This window comes from Oncorhynchus mykiss, chromosome 24 (assembly GCF_013265735.2).
Source record: "Oncorhynchus mykiss isolate Arlee chromosome 24, USDA_OmykA_1.1, whole genome shotgun sequence".
In the NCBI taxonomy this organism is placed as follows: Eukaryota; Metazoa; Chordata; class Actinopteri; order Salmoniformes; family Salmonidae; genus Oncorhynchus; species Oncorhynchus mykiss.
Genome location: NC_048588.1, coordinates 1383318 through 1404745, shown reverse-complemented (window position 1 = coordinate 1404745; position 21428 = coordinate 1383318). Strand labels below are relative to the sequence as shown.

The 21428-nt window shown below is 42.3% G+C and overlaps 1 protein-coding gene across 1 annotated transcript in view; it reads left to right on the top strand.

Annotated features, from left to right (window-relative positions):
* d2r1 (dopamine D2 receptor 1) overlaps positions 1 to 20968 on the top strand; it is a 51418-nt gene extending 30450 nt beyond the window's left edge. The window contains 6 exon segments of the mRNA NM_001124371.2: positions 4479 to 4588; positions 7129 to 7265; positions 16131 to 16333; positions 18821 to 18907; positions 19098 to 19470; positions 19877 to 20968. Of these exon segments, the coding sequence (NP_001117843.2) occupies positions 4479 to 4588; positions 7129 to 7265; positions 16131 to 16333; positions 18821 to 18907; positions 19098 to 19470; positions 19877 to 20073 (1107 nt within the window). The 3' untranslated portion in view covers positions 20074 to 20968.
* The last annotated feature ends 460 nt before the right edge of the window (positions 20969 to 21428 follow it).

Here is a 21428-nt window from a genome sequence, read left to right as displayed (position 1 = left end):
GTGCCCTTAACTCCCGTGACACGGGAGAAAACTGCTTTTGCCACCCCTGGCAGGCTGTTCCATTACAAGAAGCTGTCCTTTGGGCTGCACGGGGCCCTGGCCACCTTCCAGAGTATGATGGACCGGGTTCTCCGACCCCATCGGGAGTATGCGGTGGCATACATCGACGATAGTGTGATCCATGGGAGCGAGTGGGAGACACATCTAAAGCAGGTGAGTGTGGTACTGCAGGCCTTACGGGAGGCGGGGCTAACAGCAAACCCAAAGAATTGTATGCTCGGCCTACGGGAGGCTGAGTATCCTGGGTACACGATCGCGAGGGGACGTGTCAAACCCCAGGTGAGGAAAGCGGAGGCGATTCGGGACTGGCCTCGCCCCCTCACCAAGAAGCAGCTACGCACGTTTGTGGGATTGACAAGTTATTACCAGAGATGTATTCCCCACTTTGCCTCCCTAGCCAGCTCCCTTACAGATCTGTCCAGGAGCCATCTGCCCGCTCAAGTGACGTGGACCGAGGAGATGGAGAAAGTCTTCCAGGACCTAAAGGGAGCACTCTGTTCTGGACCCGTGCTGGTGACCCTCGACTTCTCCAAACCACTGGTGGTACAGCCAGATGTGTCCGAAACAGGGGTGGGTGCCGTCCTGTCATAGCTACAAGAAGGTGAGGAACACCCAGTCATGTACATTAGCTTGAAGCTGTTGCTGCGGGAACAAAGATATTTCACTGTGGCGAAAGAATATCTAGTGATCAAGTGGGCGCTGTAAATGCTGAAGTATTACTTATTGTGACGGCACTTCACCCTCATAATGGACCATGCACCACTTGTTTGTATGTCACCGAATGAGGACAGTAACGCCCAGGTCATCCGCTGGTTCCTATCCTTACAGCCCTTTGCTTTCCCTGTCATCCACAGATCAGGTGCAGCCCATGGAAATGCCGATGCCCTCTCCAGAAGGGATGCTCTAGGTAGCTGGACCGCCCCTCCCTCCCGGTCGGAGCTGGTGTGTGTGTGGGGCAGACAGCAGGGAGAGGTGACGGGAGTGGTTATTGAAGGGAGATATCTTGCAGCCCGCTGGCTCCACTCCCAAGTCTTATATGGACTTCCTGCCCCAACGAGGCGAGACTGTGGATCATTAAGCCAGGGAGTGCTTGGGAAAAAAATAGGAAGCAGCCGGCACAAAGGGGCAGAGAATGGATAGCAAAGCGTGCGTGATGAAGAGTGGGAGAAGAGAGAGCAATATCTGTGTGTTAACCCGTTGTGACCTGGACTGTCTGATTACCCCCCTTGTGTACCGAACAGGATTGGCTGAGGACCCGAGTTTTAGGATTACCCCTGGAGAACAGAACGGATAACAAGACCGGTTTGTGGACTGTGAAATAGTTGAATTCCCACCCTTTTCCCCAGTGTACAAAAATCCCTAATAAACTCCCCATGTGTGTTCTAGTTGTGCTACTGGTGCGTTATTGAGCCTGCTACAATATATATATCACACACTCTACCAGTCAAAGTTTTAGAACACCTACTCATTCAAGGGTTTTTCTTTATTTTTCATATTTTCTATGTTGTAGAATAATAGTGAAGACATCAAACTATGAAATAACACATATGGAATCATGTAGTAACCAAAAAAGTGTGAAGGGAAAGCACCCAACAAGTTCTCAGCATATGTGGGAACTCCTTCAAGACTGTTGGAAAAGCCTTCCAGGTGAAGCTGGTTGAGAGAATTCCAAAAGTGTACAAAGCTGTCATCAAGACAAAGGGTGGCTATTTGAATAATCTCAAATATAAATATATTTTGATTTAACTACATGATTCCATATGTTTTGATGCCTTTACTACAATGTAGACAATAGTAAAAATAAAGAAAACCTTGAATGATTTCAGTTCTAAAACGTGTTCTAAAACTTTTTACCAGTTGTGTGTGTACATGCATTCACTCAGTGGCCAGTTTATTAGGTACACCACCCCGTTCACAAAAAATAGAAGATTTGCTTGCTATATAAAGCAGGCAGACATGCATCAAGGCATTCTGTTACTGTTCGATTGAACTTTAGAATGGGCAAATTTGAGTGACCTAAGAGACATTGAGCGTGGTACTGTATTGATCGTCTGTGCCTGCTGCGCCGGTTCCAGTATCTCAGAAACGACCAGACTCCTTGGCTTTTCACACACAACAATGTTTAGGGTTTATCAACAATGGTGCAACAAACAGAAAACATCCAGTCAGCGGCAGTCCTATGGGCCGAAAACAGCTCGTTGAAGTTGAAGGAGAATGGCAAGAATCGTGCAGGCTAACAGGCTGGCCACAGACAGGCAAATAACGGCTCAATACAACTGTGGTGTGCAGAACGGCATCTCGGAATGCACAACTCGTCGGTCCTTGTGGGCTATTACAGCAGACAACCACACTGGGTTCCACTCCTATCAGCGGCTCCAGTGGGCACGAGATCACCAACACTGGACAATTGAGGAGTGGAAAAACATTGCCTGGTCTGACAAATCCTAGTTCCTGTGCGTCATGCTGATTTGCAGAGTCAGGATTTGGCGTGAGCAGCATGAGTCCATGGCCCCATACTGCCTGATGCCAAAGGTACATGCTGGTTGTGTAATGGTGTGGGGAATGTTTTCCTGGCAAACGTTAGGTCCCTTTGATACCAATTGAGAAATGTTTGAAAATAGAATCAACCCATGCTCTGAAGAATTAAGGCTGTTCAAATCAAATTGTATTTGTCATGTGCTACGTAAACAACAGTGAAATGCTTACTTATGGGCCCTTCCCAACAATAATAATAAAAAAAGAGAAATAGTAGAAAAAATACAAATATATAAATAAATAAATAACATAAGGAATAAATAGAAAAGTGATAACTTCTGGAGACATTATAGGATCTGACCCAGTACTAGTTGGCTGTACCTAATAAACTTGGCACTGAGTTAATATACACTGACTATACCAAACATTAGGAACACCTTCCTCATATTGAGTTGCAATTCCTCCCTTTTCCCTCCAGAACAGACTCCATTTGTCGGGGCATGGGCTCTACAAGGTGTTGAAAGCGTTCCACAGGGATGCTGGACCATGTTGACTCTAATGCTTCCCACAGTTGTGTCAAGTTGGCTAGTGGTGAATAGCTTGTTCCATCTCATTCCACATATGCAATTGAATTGAGATCTGGTGACTGGGCAGACCACCGCAATAAGCTCAATTCACTGTCATGTTTGTGGAACCATTTCTGGACAATCCTAGCTGCCATGCTGGGATGCACCTGATGGCAATGTTGTTCAGATATCCTGTGGCATTCAAACATTGCTCCACTTTTATGATGGGGCCCAATGTGTGCCATTAAAAACACACCTCGCACCACCACCGTAAGCCTCCAATGTTGACACCCTTCGTGATGGATACATGTACTCGTGGTTTTCTCCATTCCCCTGTCCTCCCATCTGCGTGCAACGGCAGGAACCGAGATTCATCAGACCAGGCAATGTTTTTCCAATTCTCCAGTGTTTTCGTTCCTGAGCCCACTGCAACCGCAGAGTCTTGTTTTTTGCTGAAAGAAGTGGAACTCTGTCAGGTCATCCGCTGCCATAACCCATTTGTGTCAATGTACAATGAGTTGTGCTTTCTTTTATGGGTCTTTGGGCACCAATGTTGTTCTTGACTGTTAGTTGACTAACAGCCCCTCTGTTGCTCTGCACAATTTGTGTCTGCCTCCTTTGTCCTTGTTAATCAATGACACATTTTCGACAACTGGCCTGCCGTTGGCTGAATGTCCATTGGGTGGTGGGCCATTCTTGATACACACGGGAAACTGTTAAGCGTCAAAAACCCAGTAGCGTTGCAGTTCTTGACATACTCAAACCAGTGTGCCTGGCACCTACTACCATACCCCGTTCAAAGGCACTTAAATCTTGTATCTTAACCATTCACCATCTGAATGGCACATGTACACAATCCATGTCTCAATTGTCTCGAGGCTTAAAAATCCTTCTTTAACCTGTCTCCTCCCCTCATCTACACTGATTTGAAGTGGATTTAACAAGGGACGTCAATAGCAGATCATCATTTTCACCTGGATTCACCAGGTCAGTCTGTCATGGAAAGATCAGCATACACTGTAAATACATTGATTTCGGAAGGTATTCAGACCCCTTGACTTTTTCCATGTTTTGTTACGTTACAGCCTTATTCTAAAATGGAAATGTTTTTTTCCCCTCATCAATCTACACGCAATACCCAGTAATGACACTGCAAAAACAGGTTTTTAGAATTGTTTGATGGTGAATGGAGCAGGCATTGGAAGATTCATGAGAACAGCTGAAAAGATAAGAACATTTATTCAGGAACATGTAAGGTGTGCATTTTAGTATCTGACTGAACTGCAACTGAAAAACAGTCAGTGTATGAGTCGGTGCTGAAGGGGGATAAAACAAATATTTCTGTTGTCTCTAAATGTTGGAACATCTTTCTTTCAGGTGGTGGGAGAGTGGAGGTTTAGTAAAATCCACTGTGACATCTTTGTCACCCTAGATGTCATGATGTGCACTGCAAGCATCCTCAATCTCTGTGCCATCAGCATTGATCGGTAAGTGTTCTTGAAATTGTTGAATCGTGGCTGGAGGCAGGTGCCATTGTGGATTTGCAGTGAAAATCTTTAAGCAAATTCATTGGAGTCTGGGCCTAAAAGGCCTACTTGCATAACCCAGCTGGTACTTTCTATTAAATACCAATGCCATTATTTATGGACTATGCAGTGTGCCACTTTTCATTTTGAATGATTTTCCACTTCACTGATTTTCGTGTCACTCAAATGCATGTTCAGAACACCACCGTGGTTATGTGAATACATAACTCAGAGGTGATTTAAATATTTATTGAAGTAATTTGTATTTGAATACAAAATGTCTGCACATTCATTGTGTGCAGAAAATCTTGGAGTTGTTTATACTGCAGATACTTATTTTAGAGTAAGAGAATAGTCCTGTGAATAGTCCTATATAGAATAGTCCTGTGATTAACAATTAGTCCTGTGTCTTGTGATCTGTAATATTGAATAAAGAGTACCCATAAAGCTAGAGTCCTTAATTGAAACAACAACCACTCTCAAATTCATAGACAGAGCTATGGATGAAAGGACTGTCGCTCCATGATTTAAAATGTACAGTTTTACCGTGATTTGAAGCTATATGGTGTTTATAGTTACATTGTTTACAAGCATTGAAGTAAAACAAGCTAATTTTGGGTTCTGATGGGGTACAACAATGGAACTAAGCTCACAATATTATTATTATTATATTTTTCAAGAATCAATGGTTATTATGTACTGTACCAGTACTGTATAGTTTGGACAGACCAACTTATTCCAAGGTTTTTCTTTACTATTTATATTTTCTACATTGTAGAATAATATCGAAGACATCAGAACTGTGAAATAACACACATGGAATCATGTAGTAACCAAAAAAGTGTTAAACAAATGAAAATATATTTTATATGTGAGATTCTTCAAAGTAGCCACCCTTTGCCTTGATGACAGCTTTGCATACTCTTGGCATTCTCTCAACCAGCTTCATGAGGTAGTCATCTGGAATGCATTTCAACTAACAGGTGTGCCTTGTTAAGTTAATTTGTGGAATTTCTTACCTTCTTAATGCGTTTTAGCCAATCAGTTGTGTTGTGACAAGGTAGGGGTGATATACAGAAGATAGCCCTAATAGCCCTGAAAGACCAAGTCCATATTATGTAAAGAACAGCTCAAATAAGTAAAGAGAAATTACAGTCCATCATTACTTTAAGACATGAAGGCCAGTCAATCCAGAATATTTCAAGAACTTCTAAAGTTTCTTCAAGTGCAGTTGCAAAAACCATCATGATGAAACTGGCTCTTATGAGGACAGCAACAGGAAAGGAAGACCGAGTTACCTCTGCTGCAGAGGATACGTTCATTAGAGTTAACTGCACCTCAGGTTGCAGCCCAAATAAATGCTTCACAGAGTTCAAGTAACAGACGCATCTCAACATCAACTGTTCAGAGGAGACTGCATGAATCAGGCCTTGCTGCAATGAAACCACTACTAAAGGACACCAATAAGAAGAAGAGACTTGCTTGGGCCAAGAAACACGAGCAATGGACATTAGACCGGTGGAAATCTGTCCTTTGGTCTGATGAGTCCAAATTTGAGATTTGTGATGGAGTGCTGCATTAGATGACCTGGCCTCCAATATCACCCGACCTCAACCCAATTGAGATGGTTTGGGATGAGTTGGACCGCAGAGTGAAGGAAAAGCCGCCAACAAGTGCTCAGCATATGTGGGAACTCCTTCAAGACTGTTGGATTCCTTATGAAACTTGTTGAGATAATCCCAAGAGTGTGCAAAGCTGTCATCAAGGCAAAGGGTGGCTACTTTGAATAGTATAAAATATTTGTTCATTTGTTTAACACTTTGGGTTACTACATGATTCCATATGTTATTTCATAGTTTTGATTTCTTCACTATTATTCTACAATGTAAAAAATAGTCAAAATAAAGAAAAATCCTTAAATGAGTAGGTGTGTCCAAACTTTTGACTGGTGCTTGATATCATTCATTTCTAAGTCCAATATATTTAGCAACTAAGGATTATAGCTTTAAGTGCTTAAGTCGCCTTCGGCTTCGTACCTTAAGGTTCCAAACCAAATTACAATGAAATCAATAAAGTAAGTCTGTTAGTTGACATCCTTAGGAAGTAAAGATTCTCTAACTCACTAATAAGGTCACACAGCAGGCTAGAGGTTAATTGATAAGGTTCTCTGCCAGGGATGTAGTGGAGGGTTAATTCATATAAACACACTTAATGCACAAGGGTTAATGCACATTAAGCACCGTTTTATTTCCTGAATAGCATTTACCTGTTATACTAAATTAGAGTTTTTTTGCGTTTACTGTATGTTAGTCGTCTCCCATCATATCAGAGTTTACCCACCTTTTTTCTACCCATACATCCCTGATGTCCCTACTAAGAGAAGATGGAGAAAGATGTTGTCTGTTACTCCACGTGTAGTCTGCACAGTAGAAAAGCCAGTTTGTCTATTCCTACTGTGTTTTTCCCTTGTCTTTTCTCCCATCTGCTTCCTTCCACAACAGATACACAGCAGTCGCCATGCCCATGCTGTACAACACGCGCTACAGCTCCAGAAGACGAGTCACTGTTATGATCTCAGTGGTGTGGGTTCTGTCCTTTGCAATATCATGCCCCCTGTTGTTCGGCCTAAATAACACAGGTAATAGCAGGAACTGTGAGCTACCTTGCTCTGCTGCACTGTAATCTGTGCTATTGCACAGTGCTTCCACTGTGTTTTGGCTTTAATGGCACTAAGGAGTAGACTCAATTTGACAATGATAGGTGATACTAAACTGTATGACTGCTGTGAATGGGGGTTAACAGTGTGATGGTTAGTTTGAACGCTCCTCTTTCAAACACAGAGTACAGTCATGGCCAAAATTTTTGAGAATGACACAAATATACATTTTCACAAAGTCTGCTGCCTCAGTTTGTATTATGGCAATTTGCATACTCCAATTTCTCCAATTTCAATACTTCAATTTGCATACTCCAGAATGTTATGAAGAGTGATCAGATGAATTTCAATTAGATGCAAAGCCCCTATTTGCCATGCAAATTAACTGAATCCCCAAAAAACATTTCCACTGCATTTCAGCCCTGCGACAAAAGGACCAGCTGACATCATGTCAGTGATTCTCTCGTTAACACGAGTGTAGACGAGGACAAGGCTGGAAATCACTCTGTCATGCTAATTGAGTTCGAATAACAGACTGGAAGCTTCAAAAGGAGGGTGGTGCTTGGAATCATTGTGCTTCCTCTGTCAACCATGGTTACCTGCAAGGAAACACATCCCGTCATCATTGCTTTGCACAAAAAAGGGCTTCAAAGGCAAGGATATTGCTGCCAGTAAGATTGCACCTAAATCAAAAATGTATTGGATCATCAAGAACTTCAAGGAGAGCAATTCAATTGTTGTGAAGAAGGCTTCAGGGCGCCCAAAAAAGTCCAGCGAGCGCCAGGACTGTCTCCTAAAGTGGATTCAGCTGCGGGATCGGGGCACCACCAGTACAGAGCTTGCAAGCTCAGGAATGTCAGCAGGAATGTCTGCATGCACAGTGAGGCGAAGACTTTTGGAGAATGGCCTGGTGTCAAGAAGGGCAGCAAAGAAGCCACTTCTCTCCAGGAAAAACATCAGGGACAGACTGATATTCTGGGGTAAAGTCATTTTCTCTGATGAATCCCCTTTCCGATTGTTTGGGGTATCTGGAAAAAAGCTTGTCCGGAGAAGACAAGGTGAGCGCTACCATCAGTCCTGTATCATGCCAACATTAAAGCATCTTGAGACCATTCATGTGTGGGGTTGCTTCTCATCCAAGGGAGTGGGCACAGTCACAATTTTGCCTACGAACACAGCCATGAATAAAGAATAGAACCAACACATCCTCCGAGAGCAACTTCTCCCAACCATCCAGGAACAGTTTGGTGACGAACAATGCCTTTTCCAGCATGATGGAGCACCTTGCTCAGGGAACAAAACATTGATATTTTGGGTCCATGGCCAGGAAACTCCCCAGACCTTTATCCCATTGAGAACTTGTGGTCAATCCTCAAGAGGCGGGTGGACAAACAAAAACTGACAGAAATATCTAAAGCCACTGAAGCAGCAAACTTTGTGGAAATTAATATTTGTGTTATTCTCAAAACTTTTGCCCACGACTGTATATTCATCCAAAATGTCAATTTGATGTATTTTGCACTGTTTTGACCAACTCCGTTGCCTTGTGGTTAGAGTACCCACCCTGAGATTGAAAGGTTGGTAGACCGCTCGTCGGCTGAGTCATACCACACCCTGTTTATATGGTACCCGATGCGTCTTAGCTTGGCACTCAGAATTAAGGAGGTACATTGGGGATAAGATTGCAATAGAATAGTGTCCTGTCCAGGGGTTGTACTTATACATCAAGCTGCTTCATGCTACAGAGAATGACTATTGCTCAAATGAGCTGTTCCTGTTCGCTCATGCAAGGCTCCTTACATACAGTGGCAAGAAAAAGTATGTAAACCCTTTGGAAATACCTGACTTTCTGCATAAATTGGTCCCAAAAAATTATCTGGTCTTCATCACAACAATAGACAAACATTCTGCTTACACTAATAACACACAAACAATTATACGTTTTCATGTCTTTATTGAACACACCGTGTAAACATTTACAGTTTAGGGTGGAAAACTTATGTGAACCCTTGGATTTAATAACTGGTTGACCCGCTTTGGGCTGCAATGACCTCAACCAAATGTTTTCTGCAGTTGCTGATCAGACATGCACAATAGTCAGGAGGAATTTTGGACCATTCCTCTTACAAAACTGTTTCAGTTCAGCAATATTCTTGGGATGTCTGGTGTGAACTGCTCCCTTGAAATCATGCCACAGCATCTCAATCGTGTTGAGGTCAGGCTTCTGTTGAAGCCATTCTGTTGTTGATTTACGTCTGTGTTTTGGGTCGTTGTCCGGATGCATCACCCAACTTCGGTTGAGATTCATTTCGCGGACAGATAGCCTAACATTCTCCTGCAAAATGTCTTGATAAAATTCATTTTCCCTTCGATGATAGCAAGCTGTCCAGGCCCTGAGGCAGCAAAGCAGCCCCAAACCATGATGCTCCCCTCCACCATACTTTATAGTTGGGATGAGGTTTTTATGTTGGTGTGCTGTGCCTTTTATTTCTCCACATACAGTGTTGTGTGTTCTTTCCAAACAACTCAACTTTAGTTTCATCTGTCCACAGAATATTTTGCCAGTAGCTCTGTGGAACATCCAGGTGCACTTTTGCAAACTTAAAAAAATGTTTTTTTGGACAGCAGTGGCTTCTTCTGTGATGTCCTTCCATGAACACCATTCTTCTTTAGTGTTTTCCATATCGTAGACTCGTCAACGGAGATGATAGCAAGTCTTTAGCTGACACTTTAGGATTCTTCTTAACCTCATTGAGCATTCTACACGGCTCTTGCAGTTATCTTTGCAGGACGGTCACTCCTAGGGAGAGTAGCAACAGTACTGAACTTTCTCCATTTATAGACAATTTGTCTTACCGTGGACTGATGAACATCAAGGCTTTTAGAGATACCTTTGTAACCCTTTCCAGCTTTATGCAAGTCAACCATTCTTAATTTGAGGTCTTCTGAGCTCTCTTTTGTTCGAGGCATGGTTCACATCAGGCAATGCTTCTTGTGAATAGTGTTGTGACGTTGTATTAGTTAATGTGACGACTGTTGTTCATCGAATGATTAAAGTTTCTAATTGCGTGATTAACTGAATCAAGCAATTATTAACTAATTAACCTGGGGCACCATAGGAAAACTAGTTTTTATTGAGTTTCTATTTCCCAAATTAACTCAAAGAATATTAGAATATCGATTTTACAACGGCCGCTAATTAACCAGTTGCCTCTACCAATCTCATTCTGAACGTCGTATAGCCCGTGAATCTGCACGGACCCGGGTCTCACCAATGAGTTCGTACCACACCAATCTTAGTTGAATATTTATTTACTAAAAAGCTAAAATGATGATAAAAGATACACATAGACAAAACACATTATAGGCTATTGATTAGAACTTAGTTTAACGGGCCAACACACTATGGCGCGTGTTACCCAAAATGGGGATTTCAAAGAGAGCGAGAAAAAAGAAAGTAAACGAGAGAAATATACATTTGGGTGAATTTGTCAGCTATGCTATTTTAACCCTAGCCTTGCCCCAAACTGCCGCTCTTATGGGTCAGAATATAATTATTTAATTACGTGGGGATGATCTCCGAAGATTCTCTGCGTGGACCGTCCAGACTGCTCGATGACGCACTACTCCGGCGCACCTCACTGATCGTCCTCCCGATGTCAGTGTCCTTTTGGCTTAGGAGTCTGTTCCCTCACCCTTTGCTCTGGAAGGGGTCTTCTGAGGACACAGCTCTGTAGCTCAGAGCTCACAGCATAGGAATGAAACCCTTTAGATACCACGATTCGATGGGAGATGGAGGCTAGGTGGTTTGACTTGAATTAATCCGCTTAGACACAGCTACTCAACCGTAGCTTGGGTAGAAAAGGATTTCTTTGTCTTCAAACTTGCGTTGCGTTCTGGGTTCGTTGACTTTTTAGACCTTGCTGCAGCCTGGGTCACGTAGTCTTCGTGTAAATTCTATACCCACAGGTTTTATACCCTTGGGTCAGAAGTGGGCATAACTGCCTTTAGGGCAATTCTCTGGGCGTACCAAGTTAATGAGGCAAGGTCTAGATTTTATTCAAATCCAATTTTAGACAACTAACTTAATAACATTTCATCTTCCCCAAAACATTCTCTTTGATTTGGATATTTTCCATACAATGTACAATGTATAAACATCAAACATCTACTAGGAAAACTCTTCACGTTACAATGTTTTCATAATAACATCATCTATTAACCTTTAATAACAAAACAAAAATGACATACATTTTCATATTCCATCTATCGTCATGACCACCATTGTGGCTGATGGAAACCATTGTTCCAAAGTCCCTTTATTTCATGTTTAATGTTCTGAGGCTGGTTCTCCATAGTAACAGGACAAAGGAATTTGTCTGTGGCCTGAGATTTACCAGGGGCGTGAGGGGTCATAAAATCCCCCACATCTTCAGACCCCTAGATCTCTCCTCCTCTGTCGGGGTTGAGAGATAATCTGTAGGGTTGTGGTCTCCTGTAACCTGACCTGGTCATGACAGTCATGACAATAGCAAACTCAAAATGTGTGAGTTTCTTTTACTTTTCTTTTTATTTCACCTTTATTTAACCAGGTAGGCAAATTGAGAACAAGTTCTCATTTACAATTGCGACCTGACCAAGATAAAGCAAAGCAGTTCGACACATACAACAACACAGAGTTACACATGGAGTAAAACAAACATACACTTATTTTTCTACTGTATATACAATGTGAGCAAATGAGGTGAGATAAGGGAGGTAAAGGCAAAAAAGGCCATGGTGGCGAAGTTAATACAATATAGCAAGTAAAACACTGGAATGGTAGATTTGCAGTGGAAGAATGTGCAAAGTAGAGATAGAAATAATGGGGTGCAATGGAGCAAAATAAATAAATACAGTAGGGGGAGAGGTAGTTTTTTGGGCTAAATTATAGATGGCTATCTACAGGTGCAGTAATCTGTGAGCTGCTCTGACATCTGGTGCTTAAAGCTAGTGAGGGATATAAGTGTTTCCAGTTTCAGAGATTTTTGTAGTTCGTTCCAGTCATTGGCAGCAGAGAACTGGAAGGATTGGCGGCCAAAGGAAGAATTGGTTTTGGGGGTGAACAGAGAAATATACCTGCTGGACCGCGTGCTACAGGTGGGTGCTGCTATGATGACCAGCGAGCTGAGATAAGGGGGGAATTTACCTAGCAGGGTCTTGTAGATGACCTGGAGCCAGTGGGTTTGGCGACGAGTATGAAGCGAGGGCCAGCCAACGAGAGCGTACAGGTCTCAGTGGTGGGTAGTATATGGGGCTTTGGTGACAAAACGGATGGCACTGTGATAGACTACTACATCCAATTTATTGAGTAGGGTATTGGAGGCTATTTTGTAAATGACATCGCCGAAGTCGAGGATCGGTAGGATGGTCAGTTTTACAAGGGTATGTTTGGCAGCATGAGTGAAGGAGGCTTTGTTGCGAAACAGGAAGCCAATTCTAGATTTAACTTTGGATTGGAAATGTTTGATGTGAGTCTGGAAGGAGAGTTTACAGTCTAACCAGACACCTGGGTATTTGTAGTTGTCCACATATTCTAAGTCAGAACCGTCCAGAGTAGTGATGTTGGACGTGCGGGCAGGTTCAGGCAGCGATCGGTTGAAGAGCAACCATTTAGTTTTACTTGTATTTAAGAGCAAATGTAGGCCACGGAAGGAGAGTTGTATGGCATTGAAGCTCGTCTGGAGGGTTGTTAACACAGTGTCCAAAGAAGGGCCAGAAGTATACAGAATGGTGTCGTCTGCGTAGAGGTGGATCAGAGACTCACCAGCAGCAAGAGCGACATCATTGATGTATACAGAGAAGAGAGTCAGTCCAAGAATTAACCCTGTGGCACCCCCATAGAGACTGTCAGAGGCCCGGACAACAGGCCCTCCGATTTGACACACTGAACTCTATCAGAGTAGTTGGTGAACCAGGCGAGGCAATCATTTGAGAAACCAAGGCTATTGAGTCTGCCAATGAGGATGTGGTGATTGACAGAGTTGAAAGCCTTGGCCAGGTCAATGAATACGGTTGCACAGTATTGTTTCTTATCGATGGCGGTTAAGCTATCGTTTAGGACCTTGAGCGTGGCTGAGGTGCACCCATGACCAGCTCTGAAACCAGGTTGCATAGCGGAGAAGGTATGGTGGGATTCGAAATGGTCGGTAATCTGTTTGTTGACTTGGTTTTCGAAGACCTTAGATAAGCAGGGTAGGATAGAAATAGGTTTGTAGCAGTTTGGGTCAAGAGTGTCCCCCCCCCTTTGAAGAGGGGGATGGCCGCAGCTGCTTTCCAATCTTTGGGAATCTCAGACGACACGAAAGAGAGGTTGAACAGGCTAGTAATAGGGGTTGCAACAATTTCAGCAGATAATTTTTAGAAAGAAAGGGTCCAGATTGTCTAGCCTGGCTGATTTGTAGGGGTTCAGATTTTGCAGCTCTTTCAGAACATCAGCTGACTGGATTTGGGAGAAGGAGAAATGGGGAAGGCTTGGGCGAGTTGCTGTGGGGGGGTGCAGTGCTGTTGACCGGGGTAGGGGTAGCCAGGTGAAAAGCATGGCCAGCCGTAGAAAAATGCTTATTGAAATTCTCAATTATAGTGGATTTATCGGTGGTGACAGTGTTTCCTATCCTCAGTGCAGTGGGCAGCTGGGAGGAGGTGTTCTTATTCTCCATGGACTTTACAGTGTCCCAGAACTTTTTTGAGTTTGTGTTGCAGGTAGCAAATTTCTGCTTGAAAAAGATAGCCTTGGCTTTTCTAACTGCCTGTGTATATTGGTTTCTAGCTTCCCTGAAAAGTTGCATATCACGGGGTCTGTTCGATGCTAATGCAGAACGCCATAGGCGGTTTTTGTGTTGGTTAAGGGCAGTCAGGTCTGGAGAGAACCAAGGGCTATATCTGTTCCTGGTTCAAAGTTTCTTGAATGGGGCATGCTTATTTAAGATGGTGAGGAAGGCATTTTTTTTAAATAACCAGGCATCCTCTACTGACGGGATGAGATCAATATCTTCCAGGATACCCCGGCCAGGTCGATTAGAAAGGCCTGCTCGCTGAAGTGTTTCAGGGAGCGTTTGACAGTGATGAGTGGAGGTCGTTTGACCGCTGACCCATTACGGATACAGGCAACGAGGCAGTGATCGCTTGGTTGAAAACAGCAGAGGTGTATTTAGAGGGCAAGTTGGTTAGGATGATATCTATGAGGGTGCCCGTGTTTAGGGCTTTGGGGTTGTACCTGGTAGGTTCATTGATAATTTGTGTGAGATTGAGGGCATCAAGCTTAGATTGTAGGATGGCTGGGGTGTTAAGCATGTTCTATTTTAGGTCACCTAGCAGCACGAGCTCTGAAGATAGATGGGGGGCAATCAGTTCACATATGGTATCCAGAGCACAGCTGGGGGAAGAGGGGTTATATAGCAGGCGACAACGGTGAGAGACTTGTTTTTAGAGAGGTTGATTTTTAAGAGTGGAAGTTCAAATTGTTTGGGTACAGACCTGGATAGTAGGACAGAACTCTGCAGGCTATCTTTGCAGTAGATTGCAACACCGCCCCCTTTGGCCGTTCTATCTTGTCTGAAAATGTTGTAGTTAGTAATGGAGATTTCAGAGTTTTTGGTGGTCTTCCTAAGCCAGGATTCAGACACTGCTAGAACATCCGGGTTGGCAGAGTGTGCTAAAGCAGTGAATAATACAAACTTAGGGAGGAGGCTTCTAATGTTAACATGCATGAAACCAAGGCTATTACGGTTACAGAAGTCATCAAAAGAGAGCGCCTGGGGAATAGGAGTGGAGCTAGGCACTGCAGGGCCTGGATTCACCTCTACATCACCAGAGGAACAGAGGAGTAGGATAAGGGTACGGCTAAAAACTATGAGAATTGGTCATCTAGAACGTCCGGAACAGAGTAAAATGAGGTTTCTGGAGGTGATAAAATAGATTCAAGGTATAATGTACAGACCAAGTTATGGTAGGATGTGAATACAGTGCAGGTAAACCTAGGTATTGAGTGATGATGAGAGAGATATTGTCTCTAGAAACATCCTTGAAACCAGGTGATGTCATCGCATGTGTGTGTGGTGGAACTGAAAGGTTGGATAAGATATAATGAGCAGGGCTAGAGGCTCTACAGTGAAATAAGCCAATAAACACTAACCAGAACAGCAATGGACAAGGCATATTGGCATTAAGGAGAAGCATGCTTTGTCGAGTGATCATAAGGGTCTCAGACAGCTAGCCGTGCCATCAGTAGCAAGCTAGCCATAGGATGAAGGTCTGTTTTTAGCCATCTCGTGCGCTTCCGTCAGTAGATTAGGGGGGTTCCGTGTGGTAGAGGGGATCAATCCAATTGGCAAAATAGTTATAGTGACCCAAGAAAAAATTGTCCGATAGACCTATTCAGAGAGCAGCCGATAAGACAGCTAACGATTAGCGGGCCGCAGATGGGTGTTCATGTAATTTTTTATATATGGCAAGGCAGCTCCAACATATCCAATCTCGTCTCATTGATTGGACTCCAGGTTAGCTGACTCCTGGCTCCAATTAGCTTTTGGAGAAGTCATTAGCCTAGGGGTTCACATACATTTTCCAACCTACACTGTGAATGTTTAAAATATGTATTCAGTGTAGACAAGAAAAATACAATCATTTGTGTGTTATTAGTTTAAGCACACTATGTCTGTCTATTGTTGTGACTTAGATGAAGATCAGATCCATTTTGATGACCAATTTATGCAGAAATCCGGGTAATTTCAAAGTTCACATACTTTTTCTTGCCACTGTACGTTTGACTAGTATTGTTGTTTTCTGTCATTTTGTTTTCCTCCCTAGCGACTCGCGACGAGTCCCTGTGCATCATCGCCAACCCGGCCTTTGTGGTGTACTCCTCCATTGTGTCCTTCTACATTCCCTTCATCATCACTCTGCTGGTCTACGTGCAAATTTATGTGGTGCTTCGCAAGCGGCGAAAACGGGTGAACACAAAGCGCTTGTGTCAAGGGACAGGCGACCGCGACACAGGCGTCACATTAAAGGTGACTAGGCTGCAAATCATGTTTTTCAAAAATTAAGAGACACTTAGGAGAGCCAATTCAATGAAATACTTTGTCAACAACACGTCATGTGTTTTTGGAGAATGTAATCTAACAGGAGGAAGCAAAATATTGTCCATAAAGTGTTTGCGCTTCCCAGACTTGAGAGGCCAAACACATACAGTTGTATGTAAGTCGGAAGTTTACATACACTTAGGTTGGAGTCATTAAAACTCATTTTTCAACCACTCCACAAATTTCTTGTTAACAAACTATAGTTTTGGCAAGTCGGTTAGGACATCTACTTTGTGCATAACACAAGTCATTTTTCCGATAATTGTTTTTGGACAGATTATTTCACTTATATTCACTGTATAACAATTCAGGTGGGTCAGAAGTTTAAATGCACTAAGTTGACTGTGCCCTTAAACATTTTGGAAAATTCCAGACAATTATATCCTGGCTTTAGAAGCTTCTGATAGGCTAATTGACATCATTTGAGTCAATTGGAGGTGTACCTGTGGATGTGTTTCAAGGCCTACCTTCAATCTCAGTGCCTCTTTGCTCGACATCATGGGAAAATCAAAAGAAATCAGCCAAGACCTCAGAATAAAATTGTAGACCTCCACAAATCTGGTTCATCCTTGGGAACAATTTCCAAATGCCTGAAGGTACCACGCAAATCTGTGCAAACATTGGTACGCAAGTATAAACACCATGGGACCACACATCCGTCATACTGCTCAGGAAGGAGGCACGTTCTGTCTCCTAAAGATTAACGTACTTTGGTGCGAAAAGTGCAAATCAATCCCAGAACAACAGTAAAGGACCTTGTGAAGATGCTGGATGAAACAGGTACAAAAGTATCTATATCCACAGTAAAAATAAGTCCTATATCGACATAACCTGAAAGGCTGCTCAACAAGGAAAAAGCCACTGCTACAAAACCAGCATAAAAAAGCCAGACTATGGTTTGCAACTGCACATGGGGTCAAAGATCGTACTTTTTGGAGAAATGTCCCCTGGTCTGATGAAACAAAAATAGAACTGTTTGGCCATAATGACCATCATTATCATTATGTTTGGAGGAAAAGGGGGAGGCTTGCAAGCCAAAGAACACCATCCCATCCTTGAAGCACGGGGGTGGCAGTATCATGTTGTGGGCGTGCTTTGCTGCACGAGAGACTGGTGCACTTCACAACATAGATGGCATCATGAAGGGGGAAAAATTATGTGGATATATTGAAGCAGCATCTTAAGACATCAGTCAGGAAGTTAAAGCTTGGTCTCAAATGGGTCTTCCAAATGGACAATGACCCCAAGCATACTTCCAAAGTTGTGGCAAAATGGCTTAAGGACAACAAAGTTAAGGTATTGGAGTGGCCATCACAAAGCCCTGACCTCTATCCCATAGAAAAATTGTGGCCAGAACTGAAAAAGCATGTGTGAGCAAGGAGGCCTACAAACCTGAATTCACCCAACCTATTGTGGGAAGCTTGTGGAAGGCTACCCAAAACGTTTGATCCAAGTTAAACAATTTTAAAGGCAATGCTACCAAGTACTAATTGAGCGTATGTAAACTTCTGACCCACTGGGAATGTGATAATAGGAATACAAGCTGAAATAAATCATTCTCTCTCTTTTTATTTTGACCTTTCACATTCTTAAAATAATGTGGTGATCCTAACTGAGCTAAAACAGGGAATTTTTACTAGGATTAAATGTCAGGAATTGTGAAAAACTGAGTTTAAATGTATTTGGCTAAGGTGTATGTAAACCTCCGACTTCAACTGTAGATAATGATCTTGTTGGAGGGGGCAAGAAATACACACGAGATAGCTTTCTAGCTGGGATGAAAAGGGCACACTCAATTATCCTAAGGTGTTTTTAAGATGGTTATCTTTTGTGCAATGAGATTGTTAGCAACATATTGTGCTGTAATTGGTCATTTCACGTGACAAATCCCACTTGGCCATGTTACATTGGTCTACTAGATTAGGAGGAGACCTGAAATGCAACAGTAATTATGATGTGCCTTTTAAGTGACCTTTTCTGGATATTGATTTTAGTGACATTAAAGCGGATCAATACAGGAAAAGAAGACGTGTTTCTCTCACCCCTGTACATTACTCATGTACATGCATGCTTTTGTCTTGGTGTGGGGAAGGGAGAGCGAAGAGAAAATAAATTCACAAGGTACTGGGCAATTGCAAGAAAAATAGTCCTCAACACTTTTATACTGAGAGTCAATAAACCATTTCTGAAACAATATTGTCAGTTTAACTCTGTGGACTTTTTATTTCTGCCCTATTGAGTGTTATGGATGTAATGATTCGAATGGGAATCAAATAACGGTGTACGCTCAATAGAATGACAGTTTGTTTGGTTAATTGTTCTTTAGAATTGTGCCCTCTCAAAGAGCGACTCGGAGACCATTTGGTGCCTGTGCAGTGACTGTGTGCCGGCTTCTTTCCCCTGTTGTTGTTTCAGGAGAAGTGCAGTCACCCAGGAGATGTGAGTCTGTGCACTGTGATTGTGAAACCTAATGGGAGCTTTCCTGTCAACAAGAAAAAAGTGGTGCGTCAAGTATTTGTTGTGCTATTTTTTACAGAGTAACTCTCAGAAGGAAATGTATTTACTTTCAAAGGCAGTTAATGCAGTGTCTCCTCTATCGTTCCCATTTCTCCCCATAAGCAAGATATAGAAGTTACTGCTCTATTAATAGTATTACTACTACTACTACATTGTTGTTGATCTCTGTCAGCAGATCTTCATCAAAGAGGTGGCCCACGAAGGGGACGACATGGAGTTGGACGAGAGCACCAACCCTCAGAAACAGAAGAATGTGGACACTGCTACCGCCACGCCTGTCAGCCACCAGCTCCTCCCGCCAACCAAGGGTAACACCAGCCCCACCTCCGTGTCCCCCTCCCCGCCTGAGGGCTCCCTCAAAGTGGAGAAGAACAGCGACTCGAAGGACATACTGGCGGTGCCCAAAGTGGCTAAAGTGTTTCAGACCGAGGCCTTACCCAACGGCAAAACCCAGACGTCTATCAAGCAGCAACCCACTCTCATGAGTAAGAGGAAGATCTCCCAACAGAAAGAAAAGAAAGCCACTCAAATGTTAGCCATAGTCCTTGGTAAGTTGTTAACATGAATACCACTTTGAAGGTACTGTTGAGAGAGGAGGGATATAAACATTGGGGTAAAGTCTATTTTACTTTCACACGTTATAAGCAGTAAGAGAACTCAATAAAATGTAGCTGATATATTTATTTTACTAGCTGTAGCTTTCTGATGGCCTGTGTAGGTATATTATAGTCCCTTAGTAATCCTTAACTTGAAAAGAGCTTACAGGCAGCGAGGCAGACAATGTTGCAACAAAAGGAGACAGTTTTAAATTTTCATACATCAGAAGGACTTTTTTTTAATCAAGTTTAACTTCAGGACATGACTCAATGTCAGCATCAATCCAGTACCACGGTAATAGCTGGTTTCTCCGATCTCTTCACATTTTGTCTTCTCTCTCTCTCTCTCTCTCTCTAGGTGTATTTATCATATGCTGGCTACCTTTTTTCATCACTCATATATTGAACACCCACTGCACCACATGCAAGGTTCCTGCGGAGATGTATAATGCTTTCACGTGGCTGGGGTATGTGAACAGTGCGGTGAACCCCATCATATACACCACTTTCAATATAGAGTTCAGAAAAGCTTTCATCAAGATCCTGCATTGCTAAGGTTGGCATTTTCAGCAGGGAGCTGAAATGAAGAAAAGCATAACTTATAGCCTACTAAAATATACCTCATCCACATGAGGACTCTGCACGTGACCATAAGTCTCAGTGATGATCTTTTGAGAAATGGAGAGACTGAGTAAATGCCACACATGAAGACCTGGGGACTTTTGTTTGATTATTTTGTGGACTTATGATCTCCCACATGAATGTATATCGAGGAATAATGTCTTTTATCAATGAACTGTCTGTTGGAAATGTCATGTTGGTCTTAACCATCGTGCTTGTCACTTAAGAACTGTCCACTCCAGGAAATGTAAAGAAAACACAAGAAGATGTGCTTAAAAAACACTAAAGCAAACCACCTATTTAATCTGTGTATATGATGTATTTTGATCATGGCTGAATCCTGCAAAGAACAACTAGATGTCAACAAATCAGTGTTCATCTCAGTATTAAACCTGATCATATTAAACTGGTCATCTATGAGCTCTGCAGCTTTAAACCACCCACAGAATAAAATGTGTTTTGCATAGAGATTAAACATTTTGACTCATGGTTTTCTCACTGGTCCACTTGGCAAGAGAGGCACATGTTTGTGATACATTTCATTATTATTATTATTAATAATATGATTATTATTATTAATATTATACCAAAACAACTTACAGCCACCACGTGACAATTGTTCCTATCTGGCTCGGAAGGACCATGAATAAGGTTTTTAAGCAATTATTATTTACATTTGCTGTAAATGCTTTTTATCAACCTGTTCTATGTGATTAAATGCCTGCAATGAAAATTTGATGCATGTTGCAATGCTCCTTTATATGGATTCTCATGAAATGTAAGTTTGACAACAACAAAAAAAACTATGTCCAATAAATGAAGTAATGAGACGTGCTGTGCTATGTAAATGTGTTATTCTTTGGTACTCTATATACTGTTTCTATAATGTAATACTGTATAAATAACTAATATAATAGTACAATGCAAAATCTACTAGGCTGAATACTCTATTATAATTGGTCGAGAGGGCGTTCATTATTTTCCTGTAAATACACAGCAAAAAATAATATGGCAATTATGTAGTTTCAACTAAGAATAGGGACTCGCGCTATTCCATATCAATGTTTTCTGCAGATTATTCTAATGTTCTCTGTGCAGGAAACCATAGTGGGACACACAAAACATGTTTGAATATTACTTTATTTCCATTATAGTGAAAAATCGAATACAATATATCTATCCATTTCAAAAAGACAAATCAAGAGCAAGTCTTTAGTGTCAAAGCCCCCTAGGCCTAGTCTATGGTTTTTGTGCCATGACACAGCTTGATCTACAGACCCCATCTCGTA